The sequence below is a fragment of the Babylonia areolata genome, chromosome 34 (assembly GCF_041734735.1).
Source record: "Babylonia areolata isolate BAREFJ2019XMU chromosome 34, ASM4173473v1, whole genome shotgun sequence".
NCBI lineage: Eukaryota > Metazoa > Mollusca > Gastropoda > Neogastropoda > Buccinidae > Babylonia > Babylonia areolata.
In genome coordinates, this window is record NC_134909.1 from 21,415,185 (window position 1) to 21,432,406 (window position 17,222).

Below are 17,222 nucleotides of genomic sequence, written 5' to 3' on the forward strand. Positions count from 1 at the left end.
AAGGAAGAAGCTGGGCAGGGAGGCTATCTTGTGAAGAGATGGGTTTTAAGGCCAGTCTTGAAAGAGCTGAGTGCAGAGACCTGACCAAGCGAAAGAGGAAGTTCATTCCAGTTGCAAGGTCCAGAGACAGAGAAAGAATGGCGGCCAACAGTCGAGTGTTTGAATCTGGGTATGCGTAAACAGAGTGGATCCGAAGCCGGTCGCAGAGAACGAGGTGGAGTGTAGAGGTGAAGGCAGCCACAGAGACAGGAAGGGGTAGATTTGTGAATACATTTGTAACATAGAGTACTGATCTTGTACTTTATTCTGTGTGAGACATGGAGCCAGTGGAGATGTTGCGAAAGAGGAGTGATGTGCTCAGATTTTTTTCTTTCTGAGGACGAGTCGGGCAGCAGTTTTGCATGCGCTGAAGGAACTGAATAGATGAAGCAGGCAAACCATACAATTTAGAGATACAGTTGTCAAGGCGAGAGGGAATGAGAGAAACGAAAGTCTAGATGTTGCGTCAGTGGACAGATACATCCGAATGGAACTGATGCGCCACAATTGACAGTAGCAGGATTGACATGTCTGACTGATACATTTTTGCATGGACAGTGTGTGGTCTATGACAACGCCGAGGTTCCTGACTGAACTGGAAAGAGTGATGGATGTACTGCCAAGTTTGATTGTATCATTTGTGATGGAAGAGAGTTTTTGTTTAGTTTCTATGAGCATTGCTTCGGTTTTGTCTGCGTTTAATTGTAACTTATTTAGAGTCATCCAGTTTGGAATGTCCAGGAAGCAGTTGGATGTTTCTTGCAAGGGTGACAACAATTTTTCAGGGGTATCACTCTTCTTGAGTTTAGTGTCATCAACATAAGAATGATATGACTGACATTATGGCGGTTGATAATTTCAGCGAGAGGAGCAGTGTACAGTGTGAAGAGCTGTGGGCCAAAAACAGATCCCTGTGGGAGTCCATGTTCGATTTTAACTGGTTCAGACTGGAAATTATCAACAATGACAGACTGGAATCGATCAGTGAGATAAAATTTGAACCAGTTTAGAACAGTGCCGTTGATACCAAATGTAAGATGAAGATGGGAAAGAAGGATTGAATGGTCTATAGTGTCAATGGCGGCTGCCAAGTCGAGAATAGTGAGAAGAGTCAGTCGCTAGCAGTAGATTATTCAGGACGTGGAGGAGAGTAGTTTCGGTGCTGTGTGGTCAGCACGATAAGCAGACTGCACATTACGAGGATCTGAATTAATGTCATCGTTTGTCTCCATGTCTTTTTTTTTTTTCTTTCTTTCTGGCAGCTTTTCCTCTCTTTGCGTTTCACTGTCTCCCTCTGTCTGTCTGTCTGCCTGCCTGTCTGTCTGTCTGTCTGTCTGTCTGTCTGTCTGTCTCTCTCTCTCTCTCTCTCTCTCTCTCTCTCTCTCTCTCTGTATATATATATATATATATATATATATATATATATATATATATATATATATATATATATATATATCCCCGTCTTCCTCTCTCTCTCCATTCTCTCTCACATTACTATTTTTCTGTTTTCCAGGAACAGACGGTGAAAATGCTAGTTAAAGATCTACGACTGCTGGGACCTGAATAATGAATATCAAGCTGACATGAATGTATACATTTCTATTGATCTTTAAGACTATGAGGATGAAAATGACAAACATTGGTGGTAGTAGTAGTAGGAGTAGCGACAAGTGTCCAGATTGCGTCATTGTGTCACTGTGCATTATTATGTCTTTTTAGGTTTTCGGGCGATACCTGATCAATGCTGGTAGATAAAACACTGTTCAAAGTACATTACTTTGATCGAAGAAGTGCACTGAGAGACATATCTAAACAGTATTCAATAAATCATTTCCGTAAATCAATATACACAAAGCAAACAGACAATGAATGGCATGCATCTTCTAGTTCACCTTGGCAAAAAAGACAATGTTTTAAAACATCATTTTCAGTGTATCTATTTACAATATAAATAAAAGGAAGAACATTAAATCTGACCTGAGACAGCGCCACTCTGAAACAATATTCATCAGCATTTGTTATGTATTTTTCTTTAAATAAAGAAAATAAAGAAAGAAATAAAAAAGGGTGAGAGAGAGAGGATGAGAGTGAGTGAGTGAATGAATGAATGAATGAATTGATGAATGAATGAATAAATGAATGAATCTTTATTTTCCAACAGTGAAAACGTAGCACTTTGGCCGACTTACACATCTGCCGTTGTTATAAGAGACACAAACACACACAAATGTTGTTATACTTAATACATGTATAATGCACACTCGGCTTTTTTCACAGATAAGTTTACATTTGGGCCAACAGCACAAAGTACTTGTTTACACCTGGCTCTCTGGGCAAGAATAATAATTGGAAGAAAAAGAAAATTAAAAAAGCGAGCGACAAATCACAACACGAACATCAAAATTACACAATCATGTGCAAAAGCATAGGACGTATGTACAATACAATAACGCGATAGATAAATAGCAAAGAGGACAATAGGGTAGGGGCGTGGTGGAGAGCGGAAGGAAGAATGGACAAGGGGAAGAGTAAAGAAGGTAGGGGAGGCTGACTGAACAGACAGATATAGTGACAGTGACAGTGGAGACAGACGTAGAGAGAGACTGACAGGGGAGGAGAGAGGCATATATATATATTGACAGTCTATACATGTTTGTTGTTTATAATTGATATGTGTCACATAATCAGATGTTTTTCAAAAAATATGCACGATATTATGTTTTTAAAGATAGGGATCTTTTTTTGTTTTGTTTTTTTACAGTGTTTACATTGAGGCAGGATAATATTTCATTCCATAAACAGCCCCGTGAATAAGACAGACTTGATTTAAAAAGATAGATCCTTGGAAGTGGTACAATAACTTTGTGAACACGACGATGAGTGTTGGTTACAAATTTATTCTTTAGTAATGGGGGAGCAAATCCAGACATGATTTTGAACATAAATAGACCTTTGTTATATAGAAGTTTTGTTTTCAGTCGGAGGATATCGAGAGCTTTATAATCAGATATAGAAATGATGAATATTTTAAAAGAATCAATTTTACATCTCTTCTATGCAGACTCGATAGAGGCTTCATGAAAATGTCGCCGAATCCCACACTGTCGAAGCATACTTGTGTGATTCTCTTTTAGCACTGACAAAGAGTTTTCGATAGTGAAGACCCAAAAAGTGTTTAATTTTGGAAAGTTCGTAGATATATATATATATATATATATATATATAATAGAATATGTTTTTATTACCAAGTGTACCGTGGTCACAAGGAATATTTGGGAGGGAGGGGGATTGTAATTAACGAGGTACGAACATAAATCGAAAATCGTACACAAACACGGACACAGTAGAAATTAGGATACATTCAAGTGCATATCAGTATAAAAACTTGTGCATACTCACACATGCACGCACTGCACACACACACACACACACACACACACACACACACACACACACACACACACACACATGCACGCACACGCACGCACACACACATGCACGCACACGCACGCACACGCATGCACACACACACAGACGTACACGCACACATTTGTTTCTCCTCTGTGAAAATACCCTTGCTGACTGTTACCATGCTTGTGTAATATGTAACTTGTCACAGAAAATTGTCATGGTGATGATGTTGAAGAGAAAATATAACCATCGCAAGGGGGACATTTTTTTTTATCCCATTGTTAATTACCAAAAATCTAAATCACGGACGATGGGATTGATCATGATGATACTTCATTTAGATTGTGTTCAATGGAACATGAAAACTTCCATATATCTGGTTTTATTGTGCTAGTTTGTAGTCATGTACTAATAGTGAATGTTGTTGTTGATTGTTTATCTGTTTTCGTTAAGGTTTGTTTCATTGGTTTGTTGAATAAAAAATAATAAAAACAAAAACAAACAAACTGACCTTCAGACAGACAGAAAAAGAGCACGAGAGATATTTTAAGAGATAAATCTGATAAATGTGCCCTCCTTTTCTGCAAGATTGTGTCCTTTGCCATCACTACCACCATTCATTCCATGTACGTATTTGCAATGTGTGCCTTCCCCAGTTCTTTTCTAAATTAGGTGAAATATAAGAAATGTGAATATATTTTGCCTCTGTAAATGTCATGGAAAGTGTTGCCTTTGTTATATTGTTGTTGTTACTTCTGTTGTTGTTTTTGTTTGTGTGGATTCTTTGTTGTTGTTTTTGTCTGTCAGTCTACTGAAAAATCCTAACTGCCGTATTCCTATATTTGTGTCAAGGTGTGATGGACTAATGACTTGATCCTTTGTATCATTTGAATTAAACGTTATTGTTTATTTTTCATTGTACTTTTTAACATCAGCCTTATTTCTCTTTTATCATAAACAATTTCGAATTGTTTGTGCACATATAGACTAACCCGGATATATTTTCTCAAAAAATAGATGATTATACCAAATACATCATTATTTTCTTTCAAATGCAGTTTCAGAAATATACAAGCCTGTTTCAAACTGTCCACTGTTTTTGTTTGAATAAATTCATTAAGTTGTGAGTGAGTGAGTGAGTGAGTGAGTGAGTGAGTGTGTGTGTGTGTGTGTGTGTGTGTGTGTGTGTGTGTGTGTGTGTGTGTGTTATTTGTGTGTGTGATGGTATATGCGTATTTGAATGTGTTTGTGATACAGAAAAAAATAAGCCTCTCTCTGTATCTTTCTCTATTTATCTCTCCTTCTCTCTGTCTGTCTCTTGCAATTTTCCTCTCTCTTTTCTTTGTTGCTCTCTCTCTCTCTTTCTCTCTCCCTTTCACCATCTGTCCCCCCCGTCCCCCCCCCCCCGCCCCCCCCACACACACACGCCCCGTCCCCTCGCACCGGCCCCCTCCTCTCACTTCTAACACGGGACAGTAACAGACCGACTGAAGCAATGTTGTTCAGAGAGGAACAATATCGTGCTTCAGCTTGGGTGTCCAAGTTCTTTTCAGAGGTTCTTTTCAGATACTCGACACCATTCAACGACATGTTTGTTGAGGCTTGAACGGTTGGCTGATGAAAGAAAATTTATCTCATTACCACCACTCCAACTTTTTGTTGTTGTTGTTGTTTCTTCTTCTTCTTCTTCTCTTTGTCTTCCCCCATACTCTTTCATTCTCATTTCAACACATACACAAGCATGCATGCGCACAAGGACGTACGCTCGCTCGCACTCAAGAACATGCATACAGACGCAGATAAACACCCCCCCCCCCACCCACACACACACACTGCTGACCTTTTCCAGATGCAATGCAGTGTACTCGTGTGCGTCATCGATCACATACTGTGTCGCCATGGTCACAAAGGGGGTTCCCCCTTTTTCCCCAAGTTGTTATTCAGCGTTGCGTACAGAGACCGGAGGGAAGAAGGGACAGACGGAGGATCGGTTGGGCTGGTGGGTAGAAGGGGGAGGGGGGGAGGGTATTGATTGTGCATTAGCTGTCAGCGTAACCCATGCAGCCACGACGGCCTTCACCTTTCCTTTGTATTCATTTTACTGCGCAGTTCGTGCATTGCAGGTATGGGAAGAAGCGGTGGTGGGGTGGCGTTGAGATGTGTGTGTGAATGCGAACTAGCCAGGTAAGATTACGCCATGGCCCCTGTCTGAAAGGGAGAAGGGCGGGTAGTGCGGGGAGACTGAGGGTGGGGGTGGCTGGGGTTGGGTTGTCCAAAAAATAAACGTTAAAACAGCAATGTCGCATACACCACTCTCTCTCTCTCTCTCTCTCTATCTCTCTCTCACACACACACACACACACACACACACACACACACACACACACACACACACACTTTTTTTTCCTTTTGTTTTCCAAATACACATTTGCTTCATAACACCCCAACTCCAGTTTATTGTAGGCCTACTCCTTGTACAGACAGAGTCGTGCACGGGCGAGAGAGTATGTGTGTGTGTTCTGTCCGTCTGTATATCTGTCTGCTTATGCCTGTATGTCTGTTCATGTGTTCATATCTGTATCTCTCTGTCGCCCTCGCTCTGTGTGTGTGTGTGTGTGTGTGTGTGTGTGTCTGTGTGTGTGTGTGTGTGTGTGTTCACGACTGCGTGCGCATCATGAAAATAATATTACTTAATGATATAGGGTATATACATACAGAAAATGGAGAGACATACAAAAAGTGAATAGCGCTGGAGCAACGCAACAGAGATGACTTCTTGTCTAATGTACTTGAGTGTCTTGGCTGTCCTGCATTGTACATGATGGAGAGGCATCTAAGTAAATCCAATTTTAGTTATGGATAGTAATATTTGACATGCGTTGGGTCGGGGGTGGGGGCTGAAGGATCAAAGTTGTTTGTGGGGGAATGTGAATGTCAGTTTCCCTTTTTTAAGTGAGTGAAAACCTGTTTATATGTTAGAAATAGAGGTTATGTTTTAATATGTAATAATGAAATGACAATTTCATCATTGTGTCTCTTTTTCGGAAATATCGTTTCTTAGTTATTTTCTTTAAAATACGTTTTATAATATATTTCACTGTGTTATAAATCAAACTGCTTAGTGTTGTCACTTTCATGTTTTAATCTAATCTTTTCACTTTATAGTTAGTCTTTTGCCATGTTCATATGTTAGACTCAGCTGCGGGATGAGAGAATGTGTGGTATGTGTGACGAGCCTTTGAATACACAAGCAATTTCAAATGATATTAATAAAGATGTACTGTGTTGACAAAATAAGGAAAAACATATCAAGAGTATATTGTTCAGCACATTTGAATCCTTAGGTTTTACCAGATTTGTTTTAGAAAAGGAGAAAAAAAAGTCGATCATTTTACGGCAATACCCATCCACCTATTGAATCTAATAACAATGTGTCTAAAATAGACGAGGAAAAAAAACAAACAAAAAAAACCTGTCGTCCTCGATAGCTCACGAAATGTTCACTGTACATTGGAACTATCAGTGCACAAACAGGAAACCTGTTTACGTGCACACACATCTATATTTTCTTTGACCCTGACCTAACCTCACCTTAAATCTTCGTGCTTCCCTTCCTCCATTTCAGCTCCCACGACCACCTCAGACTCACTATACAAAATGCCCGTTTCAAATGGGTAGCTGATTCAGGAAGTCTTCCTTGTTAATGTGAATTGTCACATATTCGTGGGTTGGAATGACAGTGTGGGGTGGGGTGAGGAAAAATTGCAGCGACTTGCAGTATGACAAAATGGATTCATACATACATACTTACATACATACATACATAGGCAATTGTTTGGGTAGAAGGAAAGAGGGTAAGGAATAGGAGTTGGTTTTCACGATCATTGAAGTGTTTGCATACGCAAGATATTTCAATATGTGTAAATATTTCTGTTGCATTGCATTCTTATTACTCCCTCTTTCCTTCTCTCTCTCTCTCTCTCTCTCTCTCTCTCTCTCTATATATATATATATATATATATATTTTTTTTTTTTTTTTTTTTTTTTTTTAATTGCCTGTATGTCCATGTCTGCCCAAAGCGTCTGCATGTTTCGCGTGTGAGTGTGTGTGTGTGTGTTTGTGTGTGCATATATGGATGTATGTATATGTGATCAACAAAACAACAGTCTTTTCATGTCTTATAAACTTGCAAGACTGAAAATTTGCGCTGAAATTCAGTTTCCTCTGAACAGTGTCTTGTTCCAACATGTCAAGTTCCAAATGATCAGCGTTCCAAATGATAACTGGTGTAACATCCAAAATTATTCCCCCTTTTGATTTTGTTATTTCGCAAGCAAAAAGTACAGAACTTGTAATTTAGGAACTATTTTAATGGACTGACATACAGTATACTTGCCACACAACACACACACACACACACCCTTCGCCTCCACACACCTCACTCCAGTGCCATCAGTCCCACTCTCTCCCTCCCATGTCGTGATTTTCAACAAGTGATTCACTGAGTAAATATAAAGTAGTGGTTAATATATATATATATATATATATATATATAGAGAGAGAGAGAGAGAGAGAGAGAGAGAGAGAGATTTTCTTTTATTCCTCCACTCGATGTCCCTTGCACCTCCAAAACTCCTTTCCCCACCCCTTTGTCCTGCTGTCATTGAATGATAAACGCTGGATGGGCCTACGGATGCTTGACTGAATAGAAAAGCTGGGACCACAATTTTCATCCATTTCGTAGACATGTGAGTTTTCTGATCATCACTGCAGGTGTGTCGTTGTCTGTCATGCCTGTTGCGGTGTGTGTGTGTGTGTGTGTGTGTGTGTGTGTGTGTGTGTGTGTACGCGCGTGCGCGCACGTGTGTGTGTTTGTGTGTGATATTGTGTGTATGTGTATCGGTCTGTATGTCTGTGACTGAAACAATATTAATCGCAGATAATGATCAAGGTGGACAGTTAACAAAGGCATGGGGGGAAAAAAGTAAGCAGCTCTGCCGCCCTACACCCACCTCCACCCTTTCTCCTCGCCTACTATTGCCTGTGCTGAATCCCTAATATACGTTCCCCTGACTTTACCAGCCATGCAACCCCCTCACCCAACCTAGTCAGTGAGGAAGTCTTCCTGAAAGAAAATCCCAGGACACGTTTTGTTTAGCTTTGGCACCGTGACCATGGTTCAGCTCCACAAACAACGAGCAGCAACACACACACACACACACAGAGAGAGAGAGCAGACATTGCATGAAGAGCGCCACTTGGTGTCAGTTTATGTCAATCGCACTGCCTGTTGTCACACCATCATGGCGGCTATGTCATTTGAATATTCCCCTACGAACAGACCTGTCCCACATAATGACTTGCAAACTGAACGCACAATACCCACCAGTAGATCGCGTGTTCGCCCCTTGAAAAATACCCTGGCCTCAGACCCCACTCCCAGCCCCCTCCCTTCCCCTCTTCCTGATCCAGCGCTGAACATTTTCTTTGCTTTGCACCGTGAACAGCCAGGCCGCGGGAACATGTCGGGTGTCTCTCCAACGCATTTATCAGGGACAGCGGGCGGTCTTGTTTGTATTTCTGTTCAGAGAGATAAAAAAAAGAGAGGGAGGGGGAAGGGGGGGGGGGGTGTTGGAGCCTATGTGTTGGAATAACCACTCCAGCGTGAAAACAAGGGGAAAATAAGCTACATTGCTGTGTCGAGGACACCACCACTTGAGATTGTTGGACCCGTTTCTACGATTTAGTTTGATTGGTTCTCACCAACCCGGATGTTTTCAGGGTCAAGGTGACTTGATGTGGACCGTTGCTCGTTGGCCTACTTAACGTTTCAAAAGCAAATAAAGGCATTCAGGATGAACGTCAACGTTGCTTTTTTTTAATTTTTGTTTTTTAATTTTTTAATTCCCCATCATTCACCCATCCATTCCACAAATCTTACATTCATTCATCATCTTTCTGATGTGGTCGTTATACAGGGTTACCTGCAAATGGACAGGAACAGAGAAATGAAAAGTGTCATGGAAACATGCAACAATGTTGGCAATGACATGATGTAAAATGCAGAGCTTCAAGAATATGTGCTGAAACATCTTAATTAATACATAAACAAATAAGTAAATAAATAAACATTTCTTGAGACAATACGGATAAATTATGTGACGGATGTCTTCACATTCTTTAGAAATGCTATATCAATGTATTACTGATTTTTATTTATTTATTTATTTTTAGCCTCTATTCATTTTTTAAACTATGCAGCTCTTTTTTTTTTCCAACAAAGTGAGTCGTATTTATAGATTCTGAACAAGCAAGGCAATATAAGGTTTAGCAAAACAAAAATCTAAGTCATAAAAATCATAATCTGCGAAACGAAGAAGACATGGAGGTGGACACATCATTTGACAACTTGCACAGCTCATTGTGAGCACGTGAAAACGCAGAGTTACGGCCCTGATGAGACACACAACCCTGACACGAATACCTTGACACCTTGACCTTCACAAAGAGACATGTGTGAACTCACATAAAATTGTCGTCATTTTGCTTAAGATGCGCCTTACTTGAAGACGCACAACGTGCAGATCAATTAAAGCAAAAAGACCCTCGAATACACATTGGTCTTTTGACTAATTTCTATCGGTAAGGAAAACTTGTGTTTTCTCCCCTATTCATATGTAGTTATTTATTATCGTTACCGTTGGGGGCTTTTTGTGAGGTTTTTTTTGTTTTTGTTTTTTGTTGTTGTTGTTTTTTTGGGGGTCCCTTTTTTTCTTTTCCTTAAAATACTTTTTTCTTTGTGCTCTGCACGCGGCTTTCTTCATTGACCGAAAAACAAGAACAAAAAAACAACAGCAACAACAAAAAATAATAATAATAAAAAAAAAATAAATAAATAAATAAATAAATAAATAAATAAATCATACTAATCATACTAATAATGATAGTAATATTGATGGTAGCAGAGCAAAATATTCAAATAGAAAGGAACATTTTGTGTGATACAGAAAAAGGAGATAGGAATAGTCCCATTCATGCTTCTCTTGTGTGGGGTTTTTCTAATGATGGACATTTGTTGCGTGCTTTAATATTCTGCATGTGCCTACGTATGTCTGGGTTTCTTTATGCATTAGTGTGCATTGTATGTGACATTTTCACCCAATTCTTTCTCAAAAGACAATGATGACGACAACAACAATAATAGTCAAAATAGAAATAATGATAATAATAATAATAACAGGTACTCAGAGGAGGAGCTGAAGAGGAATGATAATGATATTAATTAGATGCATAATTATTGCTGTTACTACCTCAGTCAACAACGTCATTGCAGTTTTCATATACAATTAGGTATGTGCCATGTATATGCAGAGCATTATCAATGTTGTCAAGCATTATGTTTATTCTGTACCTATATGAACTGTATTTTTCGACGTGAGACTTGCTGTTCAAAAAATTACTAAGATTGGAGATGTTTTAGTTTTCTTGGCAATACTTATGCACATCTTTCCAATAAGTATTATTCTGTTTATATCATTTACCGTGCAGTATTTAATTTCTTTGTTTTGAAAACCAAACAAGACTTCGTTTACTGTCAATTGTACTTTTTTCCAATGTTACTGCTTATATAACGTTCAACTGCTTTCCAAAAATTATTGACATTTGGGCATTCAAAAAAGAAGTGTTCAATAAAATCTACCACATCTTTGCAAGTCGTGCATTTATTGTCATCAGTCACATTCATTTTATGTAGCAGAATATTTGTTGGGTATACGTTATGGAGGATCTTCCATTGCAATTCACGCAGTCTTACTTCTTTTGTTGCAAAATGAGGGATTAGCCAGATATCTTTATCTAATTCAATGCCAAATTTTCTTTTCCAGAATCCACATGCACACGGATTTCTTGTATCTCTGTCATTTGTTTGATTATCTAAATATTTTGATATTACTTTTGGCTTATCATTAAAGTTGTTTGCAAAATGTCTATCATTTTTTCAAAGTGTGAATTTGTGTGTCTGCCTGTCTGATCCATTCTTTCCATTCTGCTGGAATAGCATTTATCAAAGCATGATATTCAAAATAAGTGACAACATTGTTTTGAGGTACTTTCCTTTGGATTTCCTCCAGTGCATATGGTCTTTTATCTTCTATTTTAATCATATCCATAATTCTGTCTATTCCAATCTTAGACCAATTAGGAAAGAATAATTTTTTTTTTTCTTAAATTGTATGAGACTATTATTCCACAAGAGTTGATTTTGAAAATTGTGAAAATGTACGTTTTCTGCTGATTCTATTGGTTTGGTTTCTAAGTATGTACGGAGAACTTTTCTCCAGAATTCGTTTGTAATATTGTCTATTTCTTTTAATTGATTAGGTCTGCAATTTACGTCGAGAACCTTTGGCCATTTTCCAAATTGCTTAAACTGCCATTTTGGGATGTAACTCCAGTTTTCGTCTGCAGTTTGGAAAAGTTTTCCGACCTATTGCAGATAAAAACACTTTTGTAAACTGACCATATTTATCATTCTTAATCTCCCTAAGTCATAATTTCCTTCCATTACCTTCCTTTTTATTTTTTCATATGCTTTTCTGTTTGTGTGTTTTCTTTGCCAAATGAACTTGTAAAGAGTTCTGTTTATTTTTGTAAGAATATGGTCTGGCAAACCTATTGCTTGCATAACATACGTAAACTGACTTACCAGAAGAGATTTCACAATTACTATTTTTCCATTTATGCTTACATCTCTATGACTCCAAGTCTTTATCAGATTTGTTACCTTTTCTACACTCCCCTCCCAATTCTTTTTGATGTCTTGGGCTCTGATGCCATTTTGAAAGTAGATACCTAATATCTTTATCATTTTTGTTACTTCAAAAGGAAGGTTTTGGTTTTCACAACCTGTCCCCAGTTTCATGGCCTTAGTTTTCTTTTGATTTAATACCAAGCCTGAGAATGTGGAGAAATCATTTATGATGTTGTAAGCTTTTAACATGTCGTCTTTGTTTTTTTCAGAAAAAGAGTTGTATCATCTGCTAATTGTTTTATTTTCATTTGCTTGTCAATTTGTCTGTCAGTAGGAAGTTTTATTCCTTTTATATTGCTGTTTCTTATCTTGATTGCCAGTATTTCTACAGCTAAAATGAAAGCTAAGGGTGAGAATGGGCATCCCTGTCTGATGCCACATGTAACGGGAAAGGGCCGTGAAATCCATCCTCCATGATTGATACTGCTAAATGTATTTTTGTTCAAAATATTAACCCATTTTACAAATTGTTCACCAAACCCAAATACTCTAAATGTATGCAACAGAAAATCTCGCGAAACTGAGTCAATTGCTTTGTAATAATCTAGGGCGAGGAGATATCCTGATTCGTTTGTATGGTTCAGATAATCTATAACATCATCGATGGATCTAATTATTGATGAAATGTTTCTTCCTTTCAAGTATCCAACCTGGTCCGGATTGATTAATTTATATATAACTTTACTTAATCTGTTTGCAAGCGCTTTTGCCATCATTTTGTAGTCTGTGTTCGTTAGAGTTATTGGTCTCCAGTGGTCTAATTCATTACGTGATAATTCTTTTCCTTTGTGTAAAAGTTTGATTATTCCACGTCTCTGTGTATAAGACATTTCTTCGTCTGCAAACGATTCATTGAAAGAATTAGTTACAAGCTTTTTTAGTTTAATCCAGAAGAATTTCATAAATTCAGTGCTTAACCCATCACTACCTGGAGACGACCCATTTTTCATTTGTTTCAATGCGTTGCTGGCTTCTTCTTCTTTAATAAGTCTTTCAAATAATGCTGCTTCATCGTGATCTAACTTTGTGAATTGTTCATCTTTCAAGAAATCGTCTGTTGCTTGTGTAATGTTATTTGTTAGTGTTGTCTGACTGTAGAGATCTGAATAAAATCTAACTTGTTCTTCTAATATTTCCATTTGGTTAGATATTATTTATCCATTGTTCTTACAAATACTTGTCATAATATTCATATTTGATCTATAATTTTCTAAGCGGAGGAAGAATTTTGTACTTTTTCTCCTTCCTCAATCCATTTTTCAGGATGAACGTCAACGTTGCTTCATGTGATAGGGCTGTCAGTTGAATGTGAGAAAGGAGGTAGTGGTGGTAGTGGGAGGTGAATGGAAGGGCAGGTTGCTTGGATGGTGTACTTGCAGTCCAGGAAATAAAACCTGTTCGTGTGCACGGCATGGGTGCGTTTTATTTTGGAGGCTTTGGTTGTTCTCGAGCGGCAACAAAGACCAATTTTCATAACGATTTACATTATCGCAACCATAATTATGTATTGTTACACCCCAAAGAAATGTGGGAGCAGATTTCAAACCTACGTGTAGACCCAATGTGCTGGTCAGCACTAAATGCTTACTCGATCCTCGATAGATAGATAGATAGATAGATATCTATCTATCTATCTATCTATATATATATATATATGTGTGTGTGTGTGTGTGTGTGTGTGTGTGTGTGTGTGTGTATGTGTGCGCGTGTGTGAGGCATCAAATCCAACTAAACTAAAAGTGATGATGGAGTCTCCCGTCGGACCGACGGATGAGTAGGCAGGCAGGCAGGCTTATCTGTCAGCGTGTGTCCTCATATGGGAGAAGAGGCCGATTCTAGATACACAGCACTTCCCACACGTGTTGCAAGGGAAAACGTCTCCAGAAGTTGAGCCCTGCTTGCTTCGCTCACGCTTCTCCTTAATGGCCAGCGTTTTCTTGTTTTAAAACGTCTTTATGCCACTAGAGCACAGCATCCTCCAGCGAGAGCGGTCAAGGGCATCAGTTTCCCAGGAAGCGATACCTATGTCACAGGCTTTGAGGTTTGTCTTCAAGGTGTCCTTGAAGCGCTTGCAGGGTCTGCCAAGTTCACGGTGCCTTCCTTCAGCTGGCCATACAGTAGCATCTTCGGGGTCCTGCTGTCTGTCATGCGGACAACGTGTCCTGTGCAGCGTAGCTGGCACTGGATCAGCAGGCTTTCGATGCTGGGCAGGCCACTCCTCTCTAGGACCTGGAGGTTGGAGACCCTGTCTTGCCACTTCATGCCGAGGATCTTTCGTAGGCATCTCTGGTGAAACTGCTCAAAAGTTGAATGTGACGGCGATACGTGGTCCATGTTTCACAGCAGTACAACAAGGTGGTCAGCACAACAGCACTGTAGGTTTTGATTTTGGTGCTGAGCCTGATGCCTTTGTTGTTCCACAGTCTGTTGTTGAGTCTGCCAAAGGCGGAGCTGGCCTTGGCGATGTGCAGCGTCACTTCTGCATCAAGGGCTCCGTTGCTGTATAGGGTGCTGCCCAGGTAACCAAACTTGTCGACTGACTTGATCTCTGTATCATTGATCTTGATTGCAGGTGGGGGTGGGGGGGGGGGGGGAGGCACTGGCGCTCTGTGAGCTAGCTGGTTGGTATATGGACTCGGACTTGCTGAGGCTGATGGTGAGTCCAAAGCGCCTGCAGGAGGTTGACAACCTGTCCATTATGAACTGCATGTCCTCATGGGTGTGTACAGCAAGCGCGCAGTCATCAGCAAAGAGGAACCCTCTCAACAGTGCCTCAAACACCCTGGACCTGGCATGGAGTCGCCGCAAGTTGAAAAGTTTGCCATCTATGCGAAACTGAATGTAGATGCCCACGTCACAGTCTTGGAAGGCGTCAATCAGCATAGCAGAGAAGAGAATGGAGAACAGTGTGGGTGCCAGGACACAGCCCTGCTTCACACCATTTACCACAGGGAATGGATCCGACATGCCCGTATTTTCCTGTACTCTCGCCTGCATGCTATCGTGGAATGATGCAATCAGCTGGATTAGGCTCTCTGGGCAGCCGAACTTTTGGAGGATGTTCCACAGACCACGGCGGTTCACATGTCGAAAGCCTTAGTCAGGTCTACAAAGACCATGTGGAGCTCCTTGTTCTGCTCACGGCACTTATCTTGCATCTGGCGTATGGTAAAAACACCATGTCACATGTTCCCCTGCCTGAGCAGAAGCCGCACTGTGCTTCAAGGATGACTGTTTTGGAGACATGGTCAACCAGTCTGTTCAGTATGATGCGGGCGAAGATCTTGCCAGCGATGCAGAGGAGAGATATTCCACGGTGGTTATCGCAGGATGTTTTGTTTCCCTTCCGTTTGTAAATGTGGACAATAGAAGCATCCTTGAAATCCTGGGGGACCTCCCCTCTCTCCCAGATGGACTGGATCAGAGCGGTCAGCTTGTCTGTCCACACCTTGCCTCCATACTTGTAGATGTCAGCCTCGATTCCATCTGCTCCTGGTGCTTTTCCTGACGTTGTTAGCTTCGGGGCCTTCTGGGTCTCGGCCTTGGTGGGAGGGGCAGCTAGCGAGTCACTGACTTGTAGCTGTGGGAGGGCTGCAATTACCTCGTCAGATACGGACGAGTCCCTGTTGAGGAGGGTGTTGAAGTGCTCTGCCCAGCGTGCAAGGATGTCTTTCTTGTCTGTCAGGAGGGTGGTCTGGTCCGAGGCTCGGACAGGGGTTGATCTTGTGACTCTCGACCCATACACAGCTCGGAGACCACCATGGAAGGTCTTCATGTCGTGAGCATCAGCAGCGGACTGAAGCTCTTCGGAGTTTCTCTCCCACCAGGCGTTCTTCATTTCACGCAGCCTCTTCTGTACGAGTTGCTTGGTTTGCAAGAACTGGTTCTTCTTCCTCTGGCAGTCTTTATCGGAAATGTGATCCTGATGCCGTATATGCAGTGTGTTCAGGAGCTTGGATATTCCAGAGTAGTTCTCATCAAATCAGTCTTTGTGGCTCCTCTGTACAAAGCCGAGTGTGTCAGCTGCTGCTGTGTGCACAGCATTTCTAAAGGTGCTCCATACCTCTTCTACATCAGTCGATGCAGGAATTTCTTGGAGAGCTGCTTGGATTTGTTGCTGCAGCACGTCCTTTGTGATAGGGAGGTGGTGGATGTTCAGCTTCCTAGGGGGTTTCTGCCTGGCTGGGCAAATAAACACATAAGCAAATACCAGCCGCAAAGTGGTTGGTGTCGCGGACTGATGGCTGAGAGGACGCGGGTTCGAATTCCAGCGGAGGTGGGTTTATCGGACAGCGGCCGGCTCCTTCCCGGAGTTGAATGTGCTGTTGGCTCTAATGGGAAGATTGGGACCAAACAGTCGAGGATCATCTACTTCACGGATGCGTCTTTTGGTGTGTTGCTCTAATTTCCTGACCAACACTATAAGTGTCTATATTTCTTGGGCTTGGTTGACGCCGTGATATTATTATAACAGGAAGGGTAGAGTACAGCCTTGTCACGTAGTTCCTAACTGAAATGGAACTCCATAGCAACATCGTCATCATCGTCATCATCGCCATCATCCTTGTTCATCATCAATAAGAAATGAAATCAAAAAAGTGTATTAAAAAATCTTGTGGGCTTTCCTGCCCTTCTCTCGTGGTGACCTCAGTTTCGATACCCCTCCACTTCCGCGCTTGGGGCGAGTCTTGTCAAGGTCTTCAATGTTGGAGGATTCAAGGGGGACTGTCGTTTGAGGGACCAAACCAAAAGCAACAACAAAAAAAGTTAACTCTATACAACTGTTTTTGTAGGTGAGTGGGATTAACTTTCGAATCGGCATTTTCTTTCGTAATTATGTCATGGAATTAACATAAATAGCAGAATGGTTATCGAGTCAGGATGATGTTAGATAATATTTAACATGATTAACCAGCCCTAAGTACAATGAAATGAAATGAAATGAAGTTACGGTGCTTAGAG

At 40.6% G+C, this 17,222-nt stretch overlaps 1 protein-coding gene across 3 annotated transcripts in view; it reads left to right on the plus strand.

Annotated features, from left to right (window-relative positions):
* The window catches only part of LOC143277324 (uncharacterized), a 67,745-nt gene that overhangs the window by 35,474 nt on the left and 15,049 nt on the right, over positions 1-17,222 (plus strand). The window contains exon 19 of one of the 3 annotated variants that reach the window (XM_076582104.1): positions 1,553-3,952. The exons of the other annotated variants lie outside the window; for them this stretch is intronic. Within the exon in view, the coding sequence (XP_076438219.1) occupies positions 1,553-1,578 (26 nt within the window). The 3' untranslated portion in view covers positions 1,579-3,952. Of the gene's footprint in view, positions 1-1,552; positions 3,953-17,222 lie in introns of those variants that run through there. 3 annotated transcript variants of the gene reach the window in all.